The following is a 19239-nucleotide window of genomic DNA, read 5'->3' on the forward strand; positions in this document are numbered from 1 at the left end:
ATCCATGTTAAATAAATAACAACAATATAAACAAAACACAAATCCAAACACATGTAATTCCTCCATTAGTAAGAAATGCATAATAATGATCAATGCTAACTTAATTACTGATAAAACCTACAACCTACTGGATATTGTATCTTGCATGACAAATTAGTTAATTTTTACATACATATGTTAATTCCTTTTTTTTATTGGTGGAACAGCCCAACAATAAGGTACTATTAATATAAAACAACAATGTGTAACTACTAAGGTAGACATATTGAAGTGTACTGAAGTGAAGAATATGAGTCAGCTGAACAAATTGCTACAATTTATAAATAAATAGTCTTTTCTGATGAACAAAGCAGTTCAAAGTAACATTAATTTCAATAAAGATCTATAGCAAAATTCATGGGTAGAATAAACATCTTGCAAAAAAATAACTATAAAAATACCTGGTTTGATGGAGCCATGTTAGTAGCTCCTGGCCCAGAAGCCGCCTGCTGCATTCCCATTGGTGGCTGTGGCTGTTGCTGGGCCATCATCTGCATCTGACTGCCTGGTGGTGTTCCACCCGGGACGGACATTGTTTGACTGCGAACCATTTGCTGATGTTGCATTTGTGCAGCTGTCATCTGCATACCACCTTGTGTGCCTTGCATACCAAAGGAACCTACAAGTAATAATAATAATAATATACTTTCAGATATTACAGGTTTACTTCAATTTATATTACTACAAAATGTGTACCAACAGACAAAAAATATGTAGAATGATTTCAAGCAAAAATATGTAGAATGATTTCAAGCAATTGTCCTGGGTAGTAGTCAGGTGATCTATTATGTTTAACAAATGCCTCGGGACAGGAGAACTCTAAAAGATGCTTAAGTATATTTTCAGATGACAGGATTAGATTCTGGAATACAGAACTTATAATTTTATAACTACATGTTACAATCCACTTCCTATAAAACTGAATGTCTCAGATATTTATCAAGTGGGCCTGTTGCATATACTAGGGAACTAGGGATGATTGGAAAAAAGGAATACAAAGTCTGTAAATTCCAGTGTGTATTTATTAGATAAATACAAATGGACTCACATGAAAGGACACTTCATACGCTAATTCTCAACATAATCCCTCCACAGTTCAGGCATTTATCCCAGCCCTACACGAGGTTCATGAAGCCTGTCTCATCGAAATTGGGGTCCTGTTGTCGGAGCCCAACCCTTACGTCCTGGCCTGGCAGGTTTTGGGTGACATGTGCTCCATCATCCAGCATACTTTCTGGAGCTTGCTTTGAATGATTACCATCTCTTCGCTCCCTTGAAGAAGCATTTCAGAGGATGCCAGTTTCGCTCAGATGATGTTGTCAAGCACAAAGCAAGGGTTGGGCTCCAACAACAGGACCCAGAGTTCTATGAGACAGGCATCATGAACCTCGTGTATCACTGGGATAAATACCTGAACCGGGGAGAGACTATGTTGAGAAGTAGTGTATGAAGTGTCCTTTCACGTGAGTCTGTTTGTATTCCTGTAATAAATACCTATTGGAATTTGTAGGCTTTGTATTATTTTGTATGATCAACCCTTGTACTATGCTATACTGTCATTCCATACATATTATTTTAAAATATTGAATTTATAATCCATACAGGGTCAAGATTAAGAGATGTCCCATACGAGCATCATCAAGAAAGAAGAATGAGTGGAAGGGAACAGACACAAATTTCCCTACTGAGTCTAGAGGGTGAAGACACAAAGGAGTGATTGAAAAAGTACTGTCACAACACTAAAAAAAAACCCAAAGATTTCACTTCTAATGGTAAATTGTATTGCAACCTGTTGGGGGGGGGGGGAGAGGGAGCAAGGCATCTGCAGGCTCTGGATGTCTCGTGCGATACCAGTATAAATAGAATGGACTCGAAAAGGGGAGTATTCATGAAACAGAATGCTTTAGTTTCGTTAACATGCTGTCGTCCATTTTTTGTCTCCGATTACGAAAGTTAGGAGATGGAACGGGAAAGTTCCAGACATTCACGAACTGAAATGCTGTTCTGGTTTGCTCCGGTTATGCTCCAACCCCTGAGATGCAGTAAGGAGGTTTTCGGAAGTGACATTTTAGTTGCATGGTACATTGGAACTGGGCACATGCCTACATCTGATTGCCAAATACTAGACTGCTGGTGTTGCCAATCAAGACCAAAAAATGTCACTAAATGTCACTTTGTCCATAAAATTTCTACGTCTAAAAGCATCAAGTAATGCACATGACTTCTACTTGCAAACCACAGACTAGCCTGGTGCCGATCACAAACTGAATTATGACCCTGTGATAATTTCTTATAAACTTTTCTCTGCCAAAATTTGTTTTTGATTGATTGATTGATTTAGTTTATTTTACTTCGCATTTTGTGCCTCTTGGATAATTTGCGAAGATGGTGATGAGTGATGAAATGATGAATGGACATTCACAAACAACCAAGCCCGAGCAGTATTCGAACCTGGGACCCTTGGCATCGCAACACGATCTCCCAAAATTGGCATTCTAACTTTGATCATTACTTAATTGAATTTCTTGTATGGAATAAAAGGGGAATGAAAAGCATTTCAAAATATCTCATTAGAAGGCTTCACAATTTACAAAACCCAGTGTGAACATATCCCTTACTTTTCATGTTTAAAGCCTTCAAAGTTTGAGGGATATGCAACTTTTGAAGCAGTGTACAAAATTCACTTACTTGGTTGTCCAGCTTGGGAAAAATTAGGCCTCATCTGTGGCCCTACTGCTGCCATCTGTTGACTTGTAAAGGCAGCACTCTGTTGCTGTGTCATAAATATATGTCGCCACTCAGGTCCACGTCCGGCTATATTGATACCATCAGGTCCAATGCTGACATTAGGTGGTCGCTGGCCACGGACGACACTGTTGGCATAGGCTGGCCGGCCCATTGTTGCTCCATTGCTCATGGTGTTCATCCCTCCCTGGGGATACGTTGAGGTCATGAGACCTTGAGGCCTCATCATGGGACCGGACGGTGGCATTTGCTGAATAGGTTGACTAACCCTCATCTGAGATCTCATCTGGGCCGCAGAGAACCTCTGCGATTGGTTAATCATTCCCATCACCGGTGGTGCCCCACCCATTTGCTGCTGCATCATCTGACTCGTTTTGTACTCTGGAGGAGGTGGGCGTGGCATCGCAGACATTTGTTGCTGCTGTTGCTGTTGCTGCTGCTGCTGCTGCTGAAGCATCTGCGCGCGCATCATTTGCTGCTGCATCAGCTTGTGTTGCTGCAGATCCATGGTGGGGGGCTGCTGTCTTGCAGAAGGTCGCTGGCGCAACGACTGTTGGGTGAAGTTGATGGTTTGGGACTGAGACACCGAAAAGTTATCCCCTTGGGAAGCCGCTTGCTGCTGCTGTTGAAAGAACATCCCTGAACTGGATTTGAGATCGCCGGAAATTTGGAGATGCTGTCCTGCTGAAACCTATAAAGACACCAAGAAAAACATAAACATTACATTACTGTGTGAAGAAAGGCACAGGTATTTATGTAGTCCCTTTCTTTATTATATACTTCATGTGCCAACACCAGATCGTTCATAATTTTCCATGATATGGACTATAATGCCTTATAATTTTATATCGCTAAACATAATACACAGAATGCATAATTGGGGTACAAATTCATTTGAAGTTTTTTTCATCCAGTAAGGCGACTCCGAGAGAAATTTCTTTGTAGCACACAATGTGTGTGAATTTGCCTGATACTGTTTGTAGGAATATGTGAACGTCCATGTGTATATTATTATTATGAATACCTGGTTAACTTTTGTAAGTACAAGTGTAGTTTATATGCTGCTTCAGTCAATAGAACTGTTAGTTTTGCATAAAAATATAATCTAAGGAACTATTGGTCTTCCTCGCCCAAAAAATATTTGCATTTTGGTACGGCGATACTTCTATCATTTAACACCAAAGTAAAGCATAAACAAGGCAAAGCGTGTGCCAAGATACTACCAACAACAACAATAATAATAATAATAACAATAATAATCGCATAATTATTATTACAAGTGGTTGTAGTAGTAGTATCAAAAACGTTATTATCCTCATAAATTACACAAGGAGGGGGTAGAAGTCGGCGTTTTGTGAGTTCAATCCTCCAGAAATATCTTAGACAGAGTAGCGCTAAGAAATAAAGCAAAATTAGCTGTCAGTGAGTGTACTGTACAGTCGTGCAAAAAATACTTGCTCCATAAGACAACTGGTATTAAAGCTTTACGGGGGATTGGGTAAGTCATTTTTCTCATGACTGTACACTTAATTTACACTCGAATATTTTAATCGTAATGCTCTCAATTCTCTGTCTACAGATGGAATAGCCACGGATTTTCGTAAGAGTGGGATACGATCGTAAAAAGGAGGAAGGGTATGTCATTTCTCTTAGTATATAGTAGTATATTTTGCCACACTTTCCTGCATTTCGCGTTCAGGGGACAACTATGTCCCAACTCCAGACTTAAAATTCTTTCACTCGACTTTCTTAAAACACAAACCCACTCAGGTAATCCAAATATGAAAAGTACGCCAAAATAAAGTAGTTCCACAAACTGATTTTGCAAAATGACAAGAGAAATTGTCATTACACATTTCAAAATTTTTGCAACACACTTGGGGTGAGCCAAAGATCTCGAAATCTCGGCATCAGGAGATCTCGCTATACATCCATTTGGAGAAATCTTATCATCTTTTTATAAAAAAATATGGAGTCGATTTTATGCCACTTTTGGCTAATCGCGACGATGAGGATGGATGATATGATGAAATCAATGGAAGGAAAAACAAAAAACCGCCCATACCCAGGCCGGGATTCGACTGATTGATTTGTTGTTTTAGGTCCACTTTATGCACAGTAAGGCTACCACTTGTGCCTCCACCGGGTATCGAACCCGGGACCCCTGATATATCGGGATATCGCATCCTGGTTTTCAGGATCCCGAGCAATCGGAAAATCTTCACTATTTCTGCATTACATTACAAGTGCTTAATTCTTGAGTTTTTTTTTGCACTATAAGTGTCAAAAATTTCTTGCATGGCAATTTTCATTAAAAAAAATATCCAGAATTGCGTGTAGAATTCGAGATTTTCACACACAGACACATCCATGCTCGCACGTGTGTTTTGCACATATGTAATACTTTCCTATCGCTGAACAAAAATGATACGGAATTAACGCAAAATGTTTTTTTTTTAAATATTTTTTTAAAAAAAATCTCATTCACTGGCTGCAGCTGCAAGACAATTTCGTGCAGTTTATTCTACGGAATCTAAAGTATACGTATCATTTAACGCCGTGTAATTGCACCCCTTTGACACTGTTACAAAAAGGCAACAGATTTCAAAAGGTCAATAAACAGTTGCAAGAGCAAATGAGCCGATTATGCGGCAACGCCAGAATCGTGCTACACGTTCTTATAACGGAGTTGCGAGTCCTCAGAGGACGGGAGTGAGCAGTACCGGCTGCCGATGCACAACGTTGCCAATTCTCCATGACAACTTCCACTGCAACTCGCATCGAAACAAAACTACCTGTTGCTTCACGCTCTATATACTATATTGCTCTTTCTACAGAGCGTTTATGTTAGAGAGCAGAGAAAGGGGTTGACTCAAGAAATTTTACAGAAAAATGCATCTGTACAAACAATCAAAAATGTTCACAATTACTGGGTCTCATTTAAGTTTCTGGCGAGATTGTAGTTATGCTGGCTCGGATAATTGTGCAAAATAAAAATGTAATGAATATGTTGGATGGACAATATACACATCGTTGTGGCTAGTTATTAATACTGGAGTTACACTATATTTAATCGATGTGACAGTACAGTCAACGGCAAAGATAATGGTAGGCAATTTGTCCACCGCTATTTTAATTACTTTTTTATTCTACATTCTGTGTCCTTTTAAGGAATGAAACTATGTTGGTTCGAAGCAGGCATTGTTCTCTGCTTATTGACGTCATTATTTCAATTCATTGTCAGCACAATGTGTAATACAGACCGAATTAATATGGTGGTGGACAATTCGCCTGCTGTTTCTTTCGCCGTTGGGTGTACATAAGAGTGTCCCACAAAGGGGTTTACACTATTTGAATGTTAATAACAGAGAAAGTATTACAGATAACCTGATGGAACTTTTTATATCTGGATCTGTCATGATTAGTGCTTGTTGCCATTCATTTGTTTTTCTTTAATTTCAGTTCAATTGCCAGTAGTGACAAGTAATTGGCAAGATGGCTGGGAACCTTTCCGTTGAGCAACGGAAGTGGATTTTAAAGTGTTTTTTGAAAATGTGAGAACATGAAAGAGGTGCAGAGACGATGGCGGGCAGAATTTGATATTGCGCCACCGTCACGTGTAACAATTACGAAATTACGCGACAAGCTTGAGAGGGAAGGAACTGTGTGTTATCTGGGACGGTGTGGCCGGAAGAAATCAGTATCGGACGAAAGAGGGATGGAAGCAGTGGTACAAACTTTCACAAGATCCCCAAGAAGTTCATACATCAAATTCTGCCCGCCATCGTCTCTGCACTTCCTTCATGTTCTCACATTTCCAAAAACACTTTAAAATCCACTTCCGTTGCTCGACGGAAAGGTTCCCAACCATCTTGTCAATTACTTGTCACTACTGGCAACTGAACTGAAATTAAAGAAAAACAAATGAATGGCAACAAGCACTAATCATGATAGATCCAGATACAAAAACTTCCATCAGGTTATCTGTAATACTTTCTCTGTTATTAACATCCAAATAGAGTAAACCCCTTTGTGGGACACTCTGTAGATACTAATGATTACATATAACCCCGACATGAACCATAGTTGGCAGCCGTGCATGAATGAAAAAAAAACAAGTTTAAACATTGTGGAAAAATTTGCACGAATTTGAATTTGGTACTCGACAATTAAAATGTAACTATTTTTGCGAAGTGTTCACTTCACGAGCAGCAATATGTACAGTGGGATCCATGAGTATTACCGTGCAAATTGTCCATGACTATTTTCATTATTTTTTCTCTTACATCCTATGTGTTTTTAAGATATGAATTTTCATGTATGCTGGTGCAGAAGTTGTCAACAACTTGTTTTGAGATTTCTTTTAATTCTTGAAGCTCTTATTGGGTAAAATGAAGTGCACGAACATGGTGATGGACAATTTCCACGGTAATACTCATGGATCCCACTGTACATAACTATTATTATTATTATTTGCCATTAGTGCAAGGCAGATACGTGCAGACAAGCATTTGGGAGGGGGGATACTATGAGAACTAAGTGTGATAAACAATTCCGGTGAATGCATGACAATATAAATATGTAGCCGCCTTGGCTACAAAGTGTGAGCGTGAGTCTTTTTTAAAAAATATAATTCACAGCAGCACGACCCAACACTGTCAAGAATTGTCGCAGCTCGTTGGTTTGCAAGTTGTCAAGGTGAACAAGTCTCGTTCGATCTGTGAAGATGAGCCCAACAACGCTCGGACATTTCTCAAGGACGCACACCAGTCAGCAGCGCTGAAAATCGACTAGGATTCTTGGAATGTCTTTCTTTCACTGTCCAGAACCTGACAGGACATGTACCTTTTCTCTACATGTACGTTTGACAAATGTTTCGCCGTTTACTCTTGCATGTTTATAATATTTTTAAAGTTTAAATAATCATTATATTACATAACAAAAATTAAACAACTTTCGGTAGATCTTTATGATTTTTAAAATTAAATCTGGTGTACTGATAAAGATTGTTTCATTAGTATTAATAGCACAGCATTTTTAGATATTAGTATTCAATAAGCTTTTCAGCACCGTGAATTGCTCAATATACACAATTAGTAGATGTATTATTTAGCTTAGAAAGCTTCAAAGAATTATCATTAAATATGATGCACTTGCAGTAACAAAAAGTAATACTGAGATAAAAACCGAGGGAGATTTCACACCAAAGCGACATGCCGCTTGGGAACGAGCCAATCAGCGGCTGTTTCACACCGTATAGCGACGTGACACTAGCCTGCGTTCAATTGTCAAAATCCATAAGCGACACGTGTCGCCTGTCGCTTCAGTGTGAATTCTCAGAGTCCTACACTGAACATTTATTTCCAAAGTAAAGGAAATTTCCAATCTTTTAGTTAGAAATATCTACATGTGAAGAAAAAATAAATTCGTCTGTGTACAGCAGATACAATTCATCTAGTAAAGTCAAAATTTAACACATACAATTTCTTGAGTGTATTATTCTTGCCAACAGAAATTTAATATTAGGATCAAGTGTCTTGACATTGATGTTCTCACTCCTCACGAAAAGATAATAGGTGCTAATTGACCCATTAATTCAAATAGCACACTCAAATGTCTCTACAGAAATGTACCAAATTCAAGAAGTAATAAGTGACAAAATATGCAAAAAAAATAAGTGTCCTGGTGAACATGTTAATAGCATTTCACATCTCGTGTATTTCATCTGATAAGATAACCCGCTACTAAGGGAGTCTGAAAGTTAATAGAAATTTTTTAAAATGCACATATTGCTTCGTATTACAATTTATGAGAATTTGTAGCTCATTACTGGAAATATGCTAGATACTGAATGTATGCTGTTATATCTGGATTATTACCTGATGTATCAATGAAGCTAATATGTAATAACGACATTATTAATAAAATTATTATTACATGAGACAGCGTGACGGTGGGAATGAATGATGAACTAGTGAAAGGGATGATAGGACAAACACAACGAAAAACACCCATCCCTTACTCAAGGTTCGAACCTAGGGCCTCTCGCTTCTTAGCGTGTTAGGAAAACCTCTTCGCCACGGAGACCGGCTGCACCTCTGCTTATAGTTGTTATCTATTTGTACCAACTAAATTAATTGTACATGACATTCAAGTGTAAAAAAATCTATCTTTGTATTTTGCGTGGATAAGTATTAGATCAATAAAGCCATAATTGAACACAAGGAGTCAGATCAAATCGAGTTGGCAACACTTCAGAGCTTGCATCAGATTTGGAATTTGCCTGTACGCTTCAAGGAAAACTCGACACCCAAGAATTTCTCTTGCATATTAGGAACCTACTCCCGAGAAAACAAAACACTGCGAAGGCTCATCCATGAATTTCTTACTTAAAACATCGCACCAAGTAGCAAAATTATGTCAAGGACGCTGATAACAAAACATTACATACAGACGCGATTCGCCAGCTTTTGAAGATAAACTGAATCCCACCTTTTCTGGGAATTAAAATCGAAGCTATTGTTGACCACAGACAATAAGTTACAAGGCATACGCTGAAAAAAGTATGCTTGAAATCAGTGACGTGCACTGAGGAGTAGCTAGTCTAGCAGAGATAGATCAATCAATCTCAAATCTCTAATTATTTTCAAATCACAATCTTTATTGTTTTGTTGAAGCCACAGTTCATATGCAACACTTTTTTTTCACGCGCTTCTCGTCCCTCGGTGCGTTCAGCGGCCTAGCTCGCTCTTTCTCCGCCTCACAGTTCCAGGTAGAAACGGGTTTTCGAAGGGAAAGGGAAGATTTCTGCCCCTACCTCCCTTGCCCCCTCGCCGCCGCTCCAATGGTTGAAAGCCCGTGCTTTCAGGTCCTCCAGTCTATCTCCTATAGGACAGATAGGGGATCGGATTCCCTTCGCTTCCTTTGTAAATCCTCTAAAGAACTAAGGGGAAATTTTTCTGCAATACTTATGTTCTCTGTATTTACATTACTTTTTACACGTTGTTACATTATGTAATTGGAACGTCTTATGTGCAGACAAAATTTTATGCTTTTTTTAATAAAATATGGAATATATAATGATTGATTAAATAACAAATATTTGCTCACGCTCTCTCTTGCTCTCGTTTTAGTAATGTTTATTTAAATATACTAATCTATTGGCCTCCAATAAAAAAATGGATAAGCTAAACAATCATAAATACGGATGTACTTATTTGGGCAAGTGAACGCGCGTTCTAATTCTTGTTGTTGGTTTGGTTTATTTTACTTCGCTTTTCTGCCACATTTGGTTATCTCGAAAATGAGGATGAGTGATGATATGATGAAACTGATGAAAGGACCTCACAATGGACAATTCAGGCCGGGATTCGTGACGAGCGTGCATTCTTGTTCTTATGTGTTGTACTCTGCCTGCAGTGAATAATGAGAAAATTAGAAATGAAAAATGTATCCCAGAACTCAAAAAGCCAAATTAATATCATTGAAGAAAGTAGAAAAATGGTTTGTTTAAAGTTGTGTTTTGTAGCCCATTGCTTTTTTTAGCTGTATAGATTTAATCGGAATAAGTAGCTAGGAGCTTGGAAAGTCGTGAGGGACAATCATAAACAGAGAATTCTAGGCTCCTGATTTCACAGTGCCCTGCAGATGCACTGGGAGGAAATTATTTGTATTTTCTTCTCTCTTGCATCGCTTTACCTAATTTCTGCCATGACGATGAACGTTGATTAAATTAAACGGGTGAAGAGTGGTTGCAAAGAAACACTCATGCAAAGGCCAGGGCTCGAGCCCGGATCCTTCATTAACGAGATCGTGAGATTGGGAAATTATGGAAATCAAGCAATGCAAATTTTTGGAAAAAAAGTTAATCATATATAAAGATGGTATTTCAAAAATTCAATTGAAAATTACTACTCAGGAGAAATACAGTTTTTTTTTATCGATACCCACGTATCCGAATGGTTAGCGCCTTCCTCACATGTTTGTTGTCGGCCGACCTACCTGGGGGAGTGGAAGTGGTCCCGGATCTGTACCCGATGGAGGCATATAGTGGTTCGGATCCCACATTAAACTATAGGTCTAGTCCCGATTAGCCTTTCTGTGTATGAAGTGGACATAATCAACCAAATGTATAAAAAAGCGAATCAAATAAAATCATTCATTGATTGATTGTTTGATTTGGTTTATTTTACTTCGCTTTCCGCCATATTTGGATAATCGCGAAGACGATATGATAAAATTGATGAAGGGCAAGGGGCACACAAAGATCACCCATTGAAAGGCGAGATTCAAACCCGGCATCTCTGGCTCAGTAGTCAAATCAAATCGTTTTTGATTTTCGAAAGTGGGTGGAAGTTATGTGTACAATTTTTTGTAGTCATTCCTAACTTTGCAATTTTTCCTGTATTTGACGTTCTTCTTTTAGGAATACTGGGCCCTAAAAGGTGGGGGATTATGACCCGTAGGGCACGCCACTCATTGCTACCCCAAGTGTCGACGTCACCGCACGTCACTGCTTGAAATGGCAAAGTCAGACATGGACTCTTCAGAATGCTCATTTTGTTTATTCACACTGGAGGGCGCTGTAAAAAGAGCTATGGATGGGTAACGTAGCGCCAACTACCGCGAACATCTGTAAACAAGAATGAAACAAGGGCGCGTCTAACTTCGTTCCCTACTTATCTCGGACTTGGGAGTGCTTGTTATTCTTTGCGGTGCTGACATCTACCGGCTGGTTGGAAAACACAACGCCTGTGCGATACGCAAACGATACGGTGTCTTCAACAAGAAAAGAAAATCAGTTCGCTGCGCATGCGTGTGGGATAGTGCGATGACCTGCAAATTTCCGGTGTGGCTTGATGCCAACATACCCAACAGGTGGCTCTAGCATCCGCTAGAATCTTGATTTGTAATTCTTATTTCTTTACTGAAGCGCGGAGACATTATATTTGTTATTATTGTGAACTCGATGCAAGCATGTATTATCGGGTAGCCACATGAATAAATACAGAATAATATTAATTCAAACCTCAGTTACAACGACATAATACGAAAAACCCACAAATTACAGATAATATTTTAAGAAGCAATATTTATTGCCGCAGATGACTAAAAACAATATATTGGCACCTTTGTGCAGTGTTTGGAAAGAGAGAACTACGCCAAAATCTTTCAGAGGGTGATTTTCTTAGTCTGACCTACAGTACAGTCAGTGTGGTATTTAAGAAATTTCCAGTGGGGGGGGATTCTACTGACTGTCCAGGGACAGCATGAGATAATGACTTCATGCCATATCACATATCCCCCCATGGATAAAATTTAGCAAGCAGAGGGGGGAGACAAGTACCCAGAGGTGGAAAATCCCTACAAATACCACCCTGAGTACAGGCACGGAGCTGGCACAGGTAATATAAATATTATCACAAGTAATAAACAATTAATTTATACATCTTGTGTATTATTATCTAAGAGGAATAAGCAGAACGTTTTGAAGGCACTAGTAAAGTAAAAGTAAAGTGCTCCCCTGTGCTTTGCATCACACTATGAAGGCGTATGGGGGTGTGGGGTTAGAGCCCTACACTTTCTTGATTTCGGCCGAGCTGGGGAGATGTGATCAGCACCACGCCCCTGGCCTTTACCCCCCAGAGTTTCCTCCAGGTACCCACTTTATACGACGCTGGGTGGGCGCCGGAGCCACTTGAACAGGTCGAAAAAGTCCCCGCCGGGGATCGAACCCTCTCGCATGGTAGTCAGACGCCCTAAAGACTTCTTTTTTATTTATTTTTATTAAGGAAAGGCCGTAAGCGGAAGCTTCCCCCATCACACTTCATTCACTCAAATATCTATTCAGGACTTTTCAGGACATACAATCACAAACATCCATGTCCGAGCCGAGATTCGAACCCGGGACCCCTGGCGTCGGAGCGCGATGTGCTAACCACTCCGTCACGGGGGCCGACAACGACTGGGCTACCGCGCCAATATTTGTCGTGATTTGAAGTGGAAAATTTTCCAGCAATGTTCCTGCATCGAACGGCTCTGGGATTCACAGAGCTTCTAATAAATGGATACACGGGGCACGGGGCAACCCTGGTAGGTAAAAGCAGCCGGGGGCGCTGACAACATCTCCTCCACAAACGGTCGAGATTGATAATGCATGGGGCTCTACATCCCCTCACACGCCTTGCAATGTGCAGGATATAACTTATCGAACAGAACAATACACTCAAAATGGCAATTTCTAATCATATCCAATAAAATTTTCGATCATAATTCTGTTTCGTTTACTTGTCATGCTGTAGTAAATTTAGATTGTTTCATACAAAATAATACTTTCACTTCATGATTTTATTCTATAAATAAACGAATAAATAGTTTGTATTAATTATTTTTGACTGACAATTGAACATGCTTTTTATGCAATACTTTGTATATAATACAGTTTGGACATTGAGAAGTAGGTCACGACAAGATGAAGCAGATTTGTTCCTCAATTGGAAGTACCGACGTCCTGTACAAACTAATAAATTTTAGCCATGGTGCCTCGGACGAGCGCCCAAGTTGCCCCTCCCCAGAGCCGGCTCTGCTAAAAAATATAATCATTCACGTAGCGAATTTGCAACACTTGGTTAACTGCGATTGGGGGACGACTAGCATGAGGCTTCGTTAAAATTTCCGTAGTAAGAAAGAAACCATCGAAAAACCTTACCAGGGTGAATCGAGAGACTAATAAGAGAAACTCATCTTTGGACGTAAGTTTCGTGGAACTAATTTTCATATCGTTTGAAACGAGTGGTAGCGTTTTTTTCAGTCACTAAGCCTTTCACTAAAATGCATTTTTAAGGTCTCTAAAATAAACCCAAAGGGAAGAAATTACACGGCTGTGATTCTAAATCCAATTGATTCTAATAGCACGATACATACATCAAATTGTTAACAAAGGAACTTAAAAGGAAAAAGAGATCTGAAAAGAGGAACCTAAAAACGGTTGTAGGAAATGTCACTTTCCAAAACACGATTCTGAACACGAAGACTGTCTAACTCTAAAAATAATTCTAAAATTATGTAATTTTTTGAAACGAAGAGAAATTTTCGAAAAAAAAAAGAAAAGGAAAGAAAATCTTGGCTAACGCAGGCCAAAAATCCAGTGGCACGTTAACAATAATATACAACATGTAGTGATAAATGTGAACAGATTACTGTTACATTTTTTCAATTTTTGTGGGCCACAAAATGGTTCAAGCCTGGGGCCTCTGGCTGAATGCACAGAGGGCACAGTAGTTATGGCCACTACTGCGTTGTAACACCAGTGTCGCTGCAACCCAGAAGTGTCGGTGACTGTACACAAAGACACTTTTCACGCACGAAGTGACGTTATGATAGTTGTTAGTAAACGCTGTGACAAAAGTTGAAAGGCTACAGTTACATTCTCTATTCTACTACAATAAGTGTCAGAAGTTCTATTTTCACTTACACGCTGATATAACACAGATATTTAAATTGTCCTCAGTTGGGAAAGGTGTTTATCGTGTGCTGAATAATTTAGGGGAAATCCAGAGAAAGCATGGGAGAAAGCCCTTTCAAATCGATGCATGCTCTTCATTGTCTCATTTTATTCCGAACGTTGCACAAATGGGTCTCCGTGTAAAGCAAGACATAACAAATCCTTCCACTCCCAAGTTTTTCTTCACTCTTTTTTTATACAACGATGCAATTTCACCAGCGAGTTGGCAGCACTGTCAGCCAGAGTAATTCCACTTCTTGCCATGCCCAGCAAAGGCAGCTACAATCTCTTCTCGTCGCCGTGTCCTAGATAGCAGTCCTTGCTTGCAAATGATTTCGAAAGAGCACGTTCGAGACAATAACGTTGCATGTTTACAAAGAAGGACTCAAAATAATTAACATCATTCGCCCACAAGTGATGCAACTCAGCTTCTGTACTGCGTAGAAACAGTTTTTATTTCAGCAAGTTGCTTTGTATGCTTTCTCATTCCAATTGTATGTTTTCTTATTTCACCAAGTTCCTTAGAAGTTGGTAGAACAGTAATTTTTCCTTCTTTTCATGGTGAATGTCAATCCAGACACAGTTTCAAGAACATTGGAGCTGCGAATTAGGCACGACTCCCCACATCTACTATCTTGCTTTGAAAATTAAGCACGTTATTTATGTTCCCCACAATGCCTGTGTTCGGTTTTTTCACAGGAAATGCACAAAAGGAGTTCTAAATTAATACAATCGTGCACAATAAAATAGTGATTTTTCGAAACGAGAGAAATTTTCGAAAAAGTCTTCGCTGCAGACTTTCCCAAATGAACATACAGTAAGTATTTGCTGCTGACCTCAACGCAGTAATATATGTATAATCTAATGTGTATAGAATTTGGTGCAAATGAAAGAAACTAACAGGTTATATAACAGTATATTGATCTTTACAGTCTTGGACTAATTGTAAGACTTGTGCACATTATATGAGAGTATAATCTGTGCAACTGCTGGGGTAACAGTAATGTGTGCGGACATACCACAGTTGGTAGATATTTCACTTTCGTGTATTTCATTATAAGTTGATAAAAAATGTGCATTTCACCACTTTACACACTTCTCACGATTTCTGTTGAGCTTCGGAAAAGGTAAAATGTACACAATCCTCATATGATCACGATAATCATATCTTGAATCACACGCACAATGCTTACCCGGCATGTTTTCAACGCAGGATCGAATCTCTTTGCCTGAAAATTGGCGCAATGAATTGTGGGGTAAGCTGTTCGCTGAATATCATCCATTGATAATACATTACAGTACAATCTGTTTCTTTTGATTGTTAATATTCCAATCTTTAATATGAAAGTGCTAAAAAAATATCGATAAATCGCATGTGTTCGAGTTATCGATGAGCAAGATAAGAGTGGAATAGTCACACGTGTTGGTTGTGTTGCAGATTATTTACTTCTCAGACCTGCTACCTATGGTTATAGTAGAAATGTCAAATTCTTAGTTGTCCTGGATTCGCGATAAATACTTGTCAGGAAGACTTCACATGGCAAGAGAAATAGAAATTTAAGCGTGACTGTTCTCAGTGTTTAAATCCCGAGATAACCAATACAGGCAGATACTTGACACTTTCTCACAACACAGCAGTCAGTTTCAAGAATCTACAGGTGAAAATAAGTCTCACCTCTGGTGCTCCCGGTTCTAAAGTTCTCGTATCAAGAGTTGAAATATGGAAGCTTCATCCTATCGCTATTCCCGATTGAGAAGCTGGGTTGCCACAACGTATTTCCCTGGCAGAAGTTAATTAGGTAGGGTAGGTCCGCTCCCATAAATTTGGCAACTTCGGTACCACGTGACGGATTCACCATACCAACCGTTGCACGACGAGAGGGTGGATGAGACGACTTTAGCGAAACGACTGAGGAGAGGGTTATTAGGGAGATGATGCCACCCAGCAGTCTAATTGCCCGTTCAGTTCCTGTAAGTGCCAAGCCATTCATCCGTAAGCTATATCGCTGGCACCCTGCCACTCACCCTGCATATTCGAGTTCCTAGCTGTTGGTAAAATGTGCTGCAGCTCTCTGAAGCTCTCTGATTCATTGGCTAATATGTTGTGACGCTTGTTCAAGGAAAGGGAGAGATGTTTCTAAATTCGTCATCGAGTCAAATGGCTCTCTCCAGTAGGCACTGAACGCTGTCGTCTCTGAGGTCTTGGGTTCAGATTCCAATTTAATATTTGAGCCCATTCTCAATTAGCCTTACTGTGTGTAAAGTGTTTTTCCTCCCTTTTTAATTCGTACACTGGTAAAACAACTGCTTGGGCGAGATGACCGAGACGTATGCATATTGGAATACCTTTTATTTTGGAGCCCAGAAAAGTGTATTTGTAATCCCTGCTACATGTGCTGTGCGATCTGCGTCTTAATTTGAATTATTCCTCTATTCTTGATAGCTTAATTATTATCTTCAAAAAAACTTAAGTTTAATTGTCATTCCTAAAATTACTTGCATAATCGTAAGTTATAAAGTTTGAGGTTCTTTTGAAGTAAAGTGGACCCCCGGTGCACTGCAACATGCACCACCAACGCACTTACAGGTTGGACTCCAGAACTCTTGTGCTGGCCACAGTGAAATCGGCATCACGATCCACCATCCATTAAACCCCCTTCCCCAATGTCAGATTCACAATAATCATTTCCGCAAGCTGGATGAGTTGCGGCAAATCAGATGATCTACCGACATAATATTATTTCCGAAAGGAGAAATAAATATTTCTTGCATATTTTATGTATAATTTCACACAGGATGAGAGTTCTCAGTTCATATAAGTATCATCTCTAATGATATCCCATAATTAGTATTGAACGCCACAGACTACCACCCAGTTACTTATCAGAATAGATAACACCTGCAACGATCTCTTAATATATTTACACTTTTGAGGAAAATGTGCATGCTGATAAGCTCCAAGCAGAGATAATGCATATTGTAGCTTGAGAAATTATCACCGACGTTACACTTTACTGCTCTGTATGCATCGATCTTAGAAAAAACAGTTTAATTTGAGAAAATGAATCTGTGTCCTTGCGGTAAAGTTACAACATATGACCTTGAAATACGTTTTTTTTTTTTTTTTTCGATTGAGCGAGATACAACTAAGATTTTTATCAATATGGTTTCATGATTGGCTGTAATGTTATTCGACATTGAACGATGTCATTCCCAGCGGTTTATTGTAAATATAATCTGGAATGAAACTCTTTGGCACCAAAATATCTCATCCAGTGTGTCTAGATACGACCAACAAAATTGAATCTTTTGATGATATAATTATTACGTTATCTATGCCTCCATGGACTCCCATAGTGTGTTAATGAATCACAAAAAGTACTTATAACGTAACTTCATCCTAAGAATGTACTCATTTTGACTAATGGTACATCTAGACAGTGGCGTGGCGTGACTTTTAAAAAGTGTTACCGGCTATCAATCAGTACGACAATTATGCCTGCTAGACGTTATTACACCCCCCCCCCCCTTTCGGTAAAGAAAACATGTCGTCGAGCTAGATTTTTGTTCATTTCGTTCTTGGTTTGCAATCAGCACAGTGATTTAGCCACAAACACTCCTAGAAAGAACTACCACTCACGAGACAGTTAACACAAAAATCCAATGAATAGTGGTAGACCTTTGTCAATTCTTCATCTGTCTCCGTTTCTTTGAAATGAGCTGCGAAGGGGAAGAAGAAGAACCACACTTTTCTCGGGTCAGTTTGACGTTTGTGTGGTTAGCACTGAGCAGACGACAGAACTCCGCTCCTTTGTGGAAAGGAAGCCCAGCTGTATACGTACTACTGTTGCCAACTTAGTATTTTGGAGCAAGGTTTGTCCAAATCACGAATCACACCAAGGAACTATATTTTCGTCTATTACCTAACTGGTCTCAGTTGTAGTTCAATCCAGCCTTGGCTTTCAGGTCTACCTCTAGTTGCTTCACAGAAATTGTATTCCTATTTTAGGATGGATTTAGCTCAGGCCCGTAGCCAGGAATTCTTTGTAGGGGGGGGGGCGAAGTCAATCCTAGAGGGGGCAAAATTTTAATATATTGTGTTGCATTGGCAGATATAGCAGGTTACACACTTCCCCCTCCCCAAAAGAGATAAGGAACAGAAAAGGAATGATATCTTGAAACTCCAACGAACAAAAAATCTTCGAGCAACATCAAAAAGCAATATTTCGATAATGACCTTTCCAGATTGCCAAAGAATATAAAGTTTAACATAAATAGGCTAATAGGGACTGTATCTACTTGATATTTACAGGTCGATAATATTAATAGATGATTAATATGCACCAACAACTTTGTGCCTCTCTGCAGAACTGATTAAGGGAGCCCTTTATAAATCATGCTTCGTAATGATTCCCTCTAGTTTTCAGTATGATGATTTTTATTCACAAAGGAATCTAACAAGAATCCAACAACACCATTTTGTTGCGTTATGCAAGAAAAATCAAATTACTTAAATAATAATGGTTACATATTATCTACACTTTGATGAATTGTGTAAAAATTTGTAATACATTTTTTGTAGGCCTACTTGCTAAAACATTAAAACATGGGTCCCTTACTCCACCATGGATTCTATTTGCTTCAAAAGAAAGACTTGCATCATTACAGACAATGTTTGCCTACTGGTTACGTTAATCATTTTGCAAAATATTGTGTTGTTGAAATACATGTGTTTGACACCCGAAAAACAAATAGGAATCCCTTGATTGATCAATGACTTCTTGGATTACAGTGTCATCATTAATATTTTATATCAAGTTTCATAGAAGGAAATGTTGTATCCTCTTTACATTATGAAAAAATCTTCCTTAATGGCTATGGTACGAAACCGAACGAGATAAGAGGCCTCCTTCACCTTACCCCATTTCCGTGGCACAAGGTCTCTGGGCCGC

General features: G+C 39.1%; 1 protein-coding gene across 4 annotated transcripts in view; it reads right to left on the reverse strand.

Annotated features, from left to right (window-relative positions):
* The window catches only part of mam (neurogenic protein mastermind), a 218143-nt gene that overhangs the window by 9606 nt on the left and 189298 nt on the right, over positions 1–19239 (reverse strand). For all 4 annotated transcript variants that reach the window (XM_083109965.1, XM_083109958.1, XM_083109981.1 and 1 more), the window contains exons 3-4: positions 2728–3475; positions 441–658 (exon numbers count right to left, since the gene is read on the reverse strand). In XM_083109965.1, the coding sequence (XP_082966091.1) occupies positions 441–658; positions 2728–3475 (966 nt within the window). The remainder of the gene's footprint in view (positions 1–440; positions 659–2727; positions 3476–19239) is intronic.

This window comes from Lepisma saccharinum, chromosome 1, assembly GCF_977018435.1.
Source record: "Lepisma saccharinum chromosome 1, izLepSacc3.1, whole genome shotgun sequence".
Classification (NCBI taxonomy): domain Eukaryota; kingdom Metazoa; phylum Arthropoda; class Insecta; order Zygentoma; family Lepismatidae; genus Lepisma; species Lepisma saccharinum.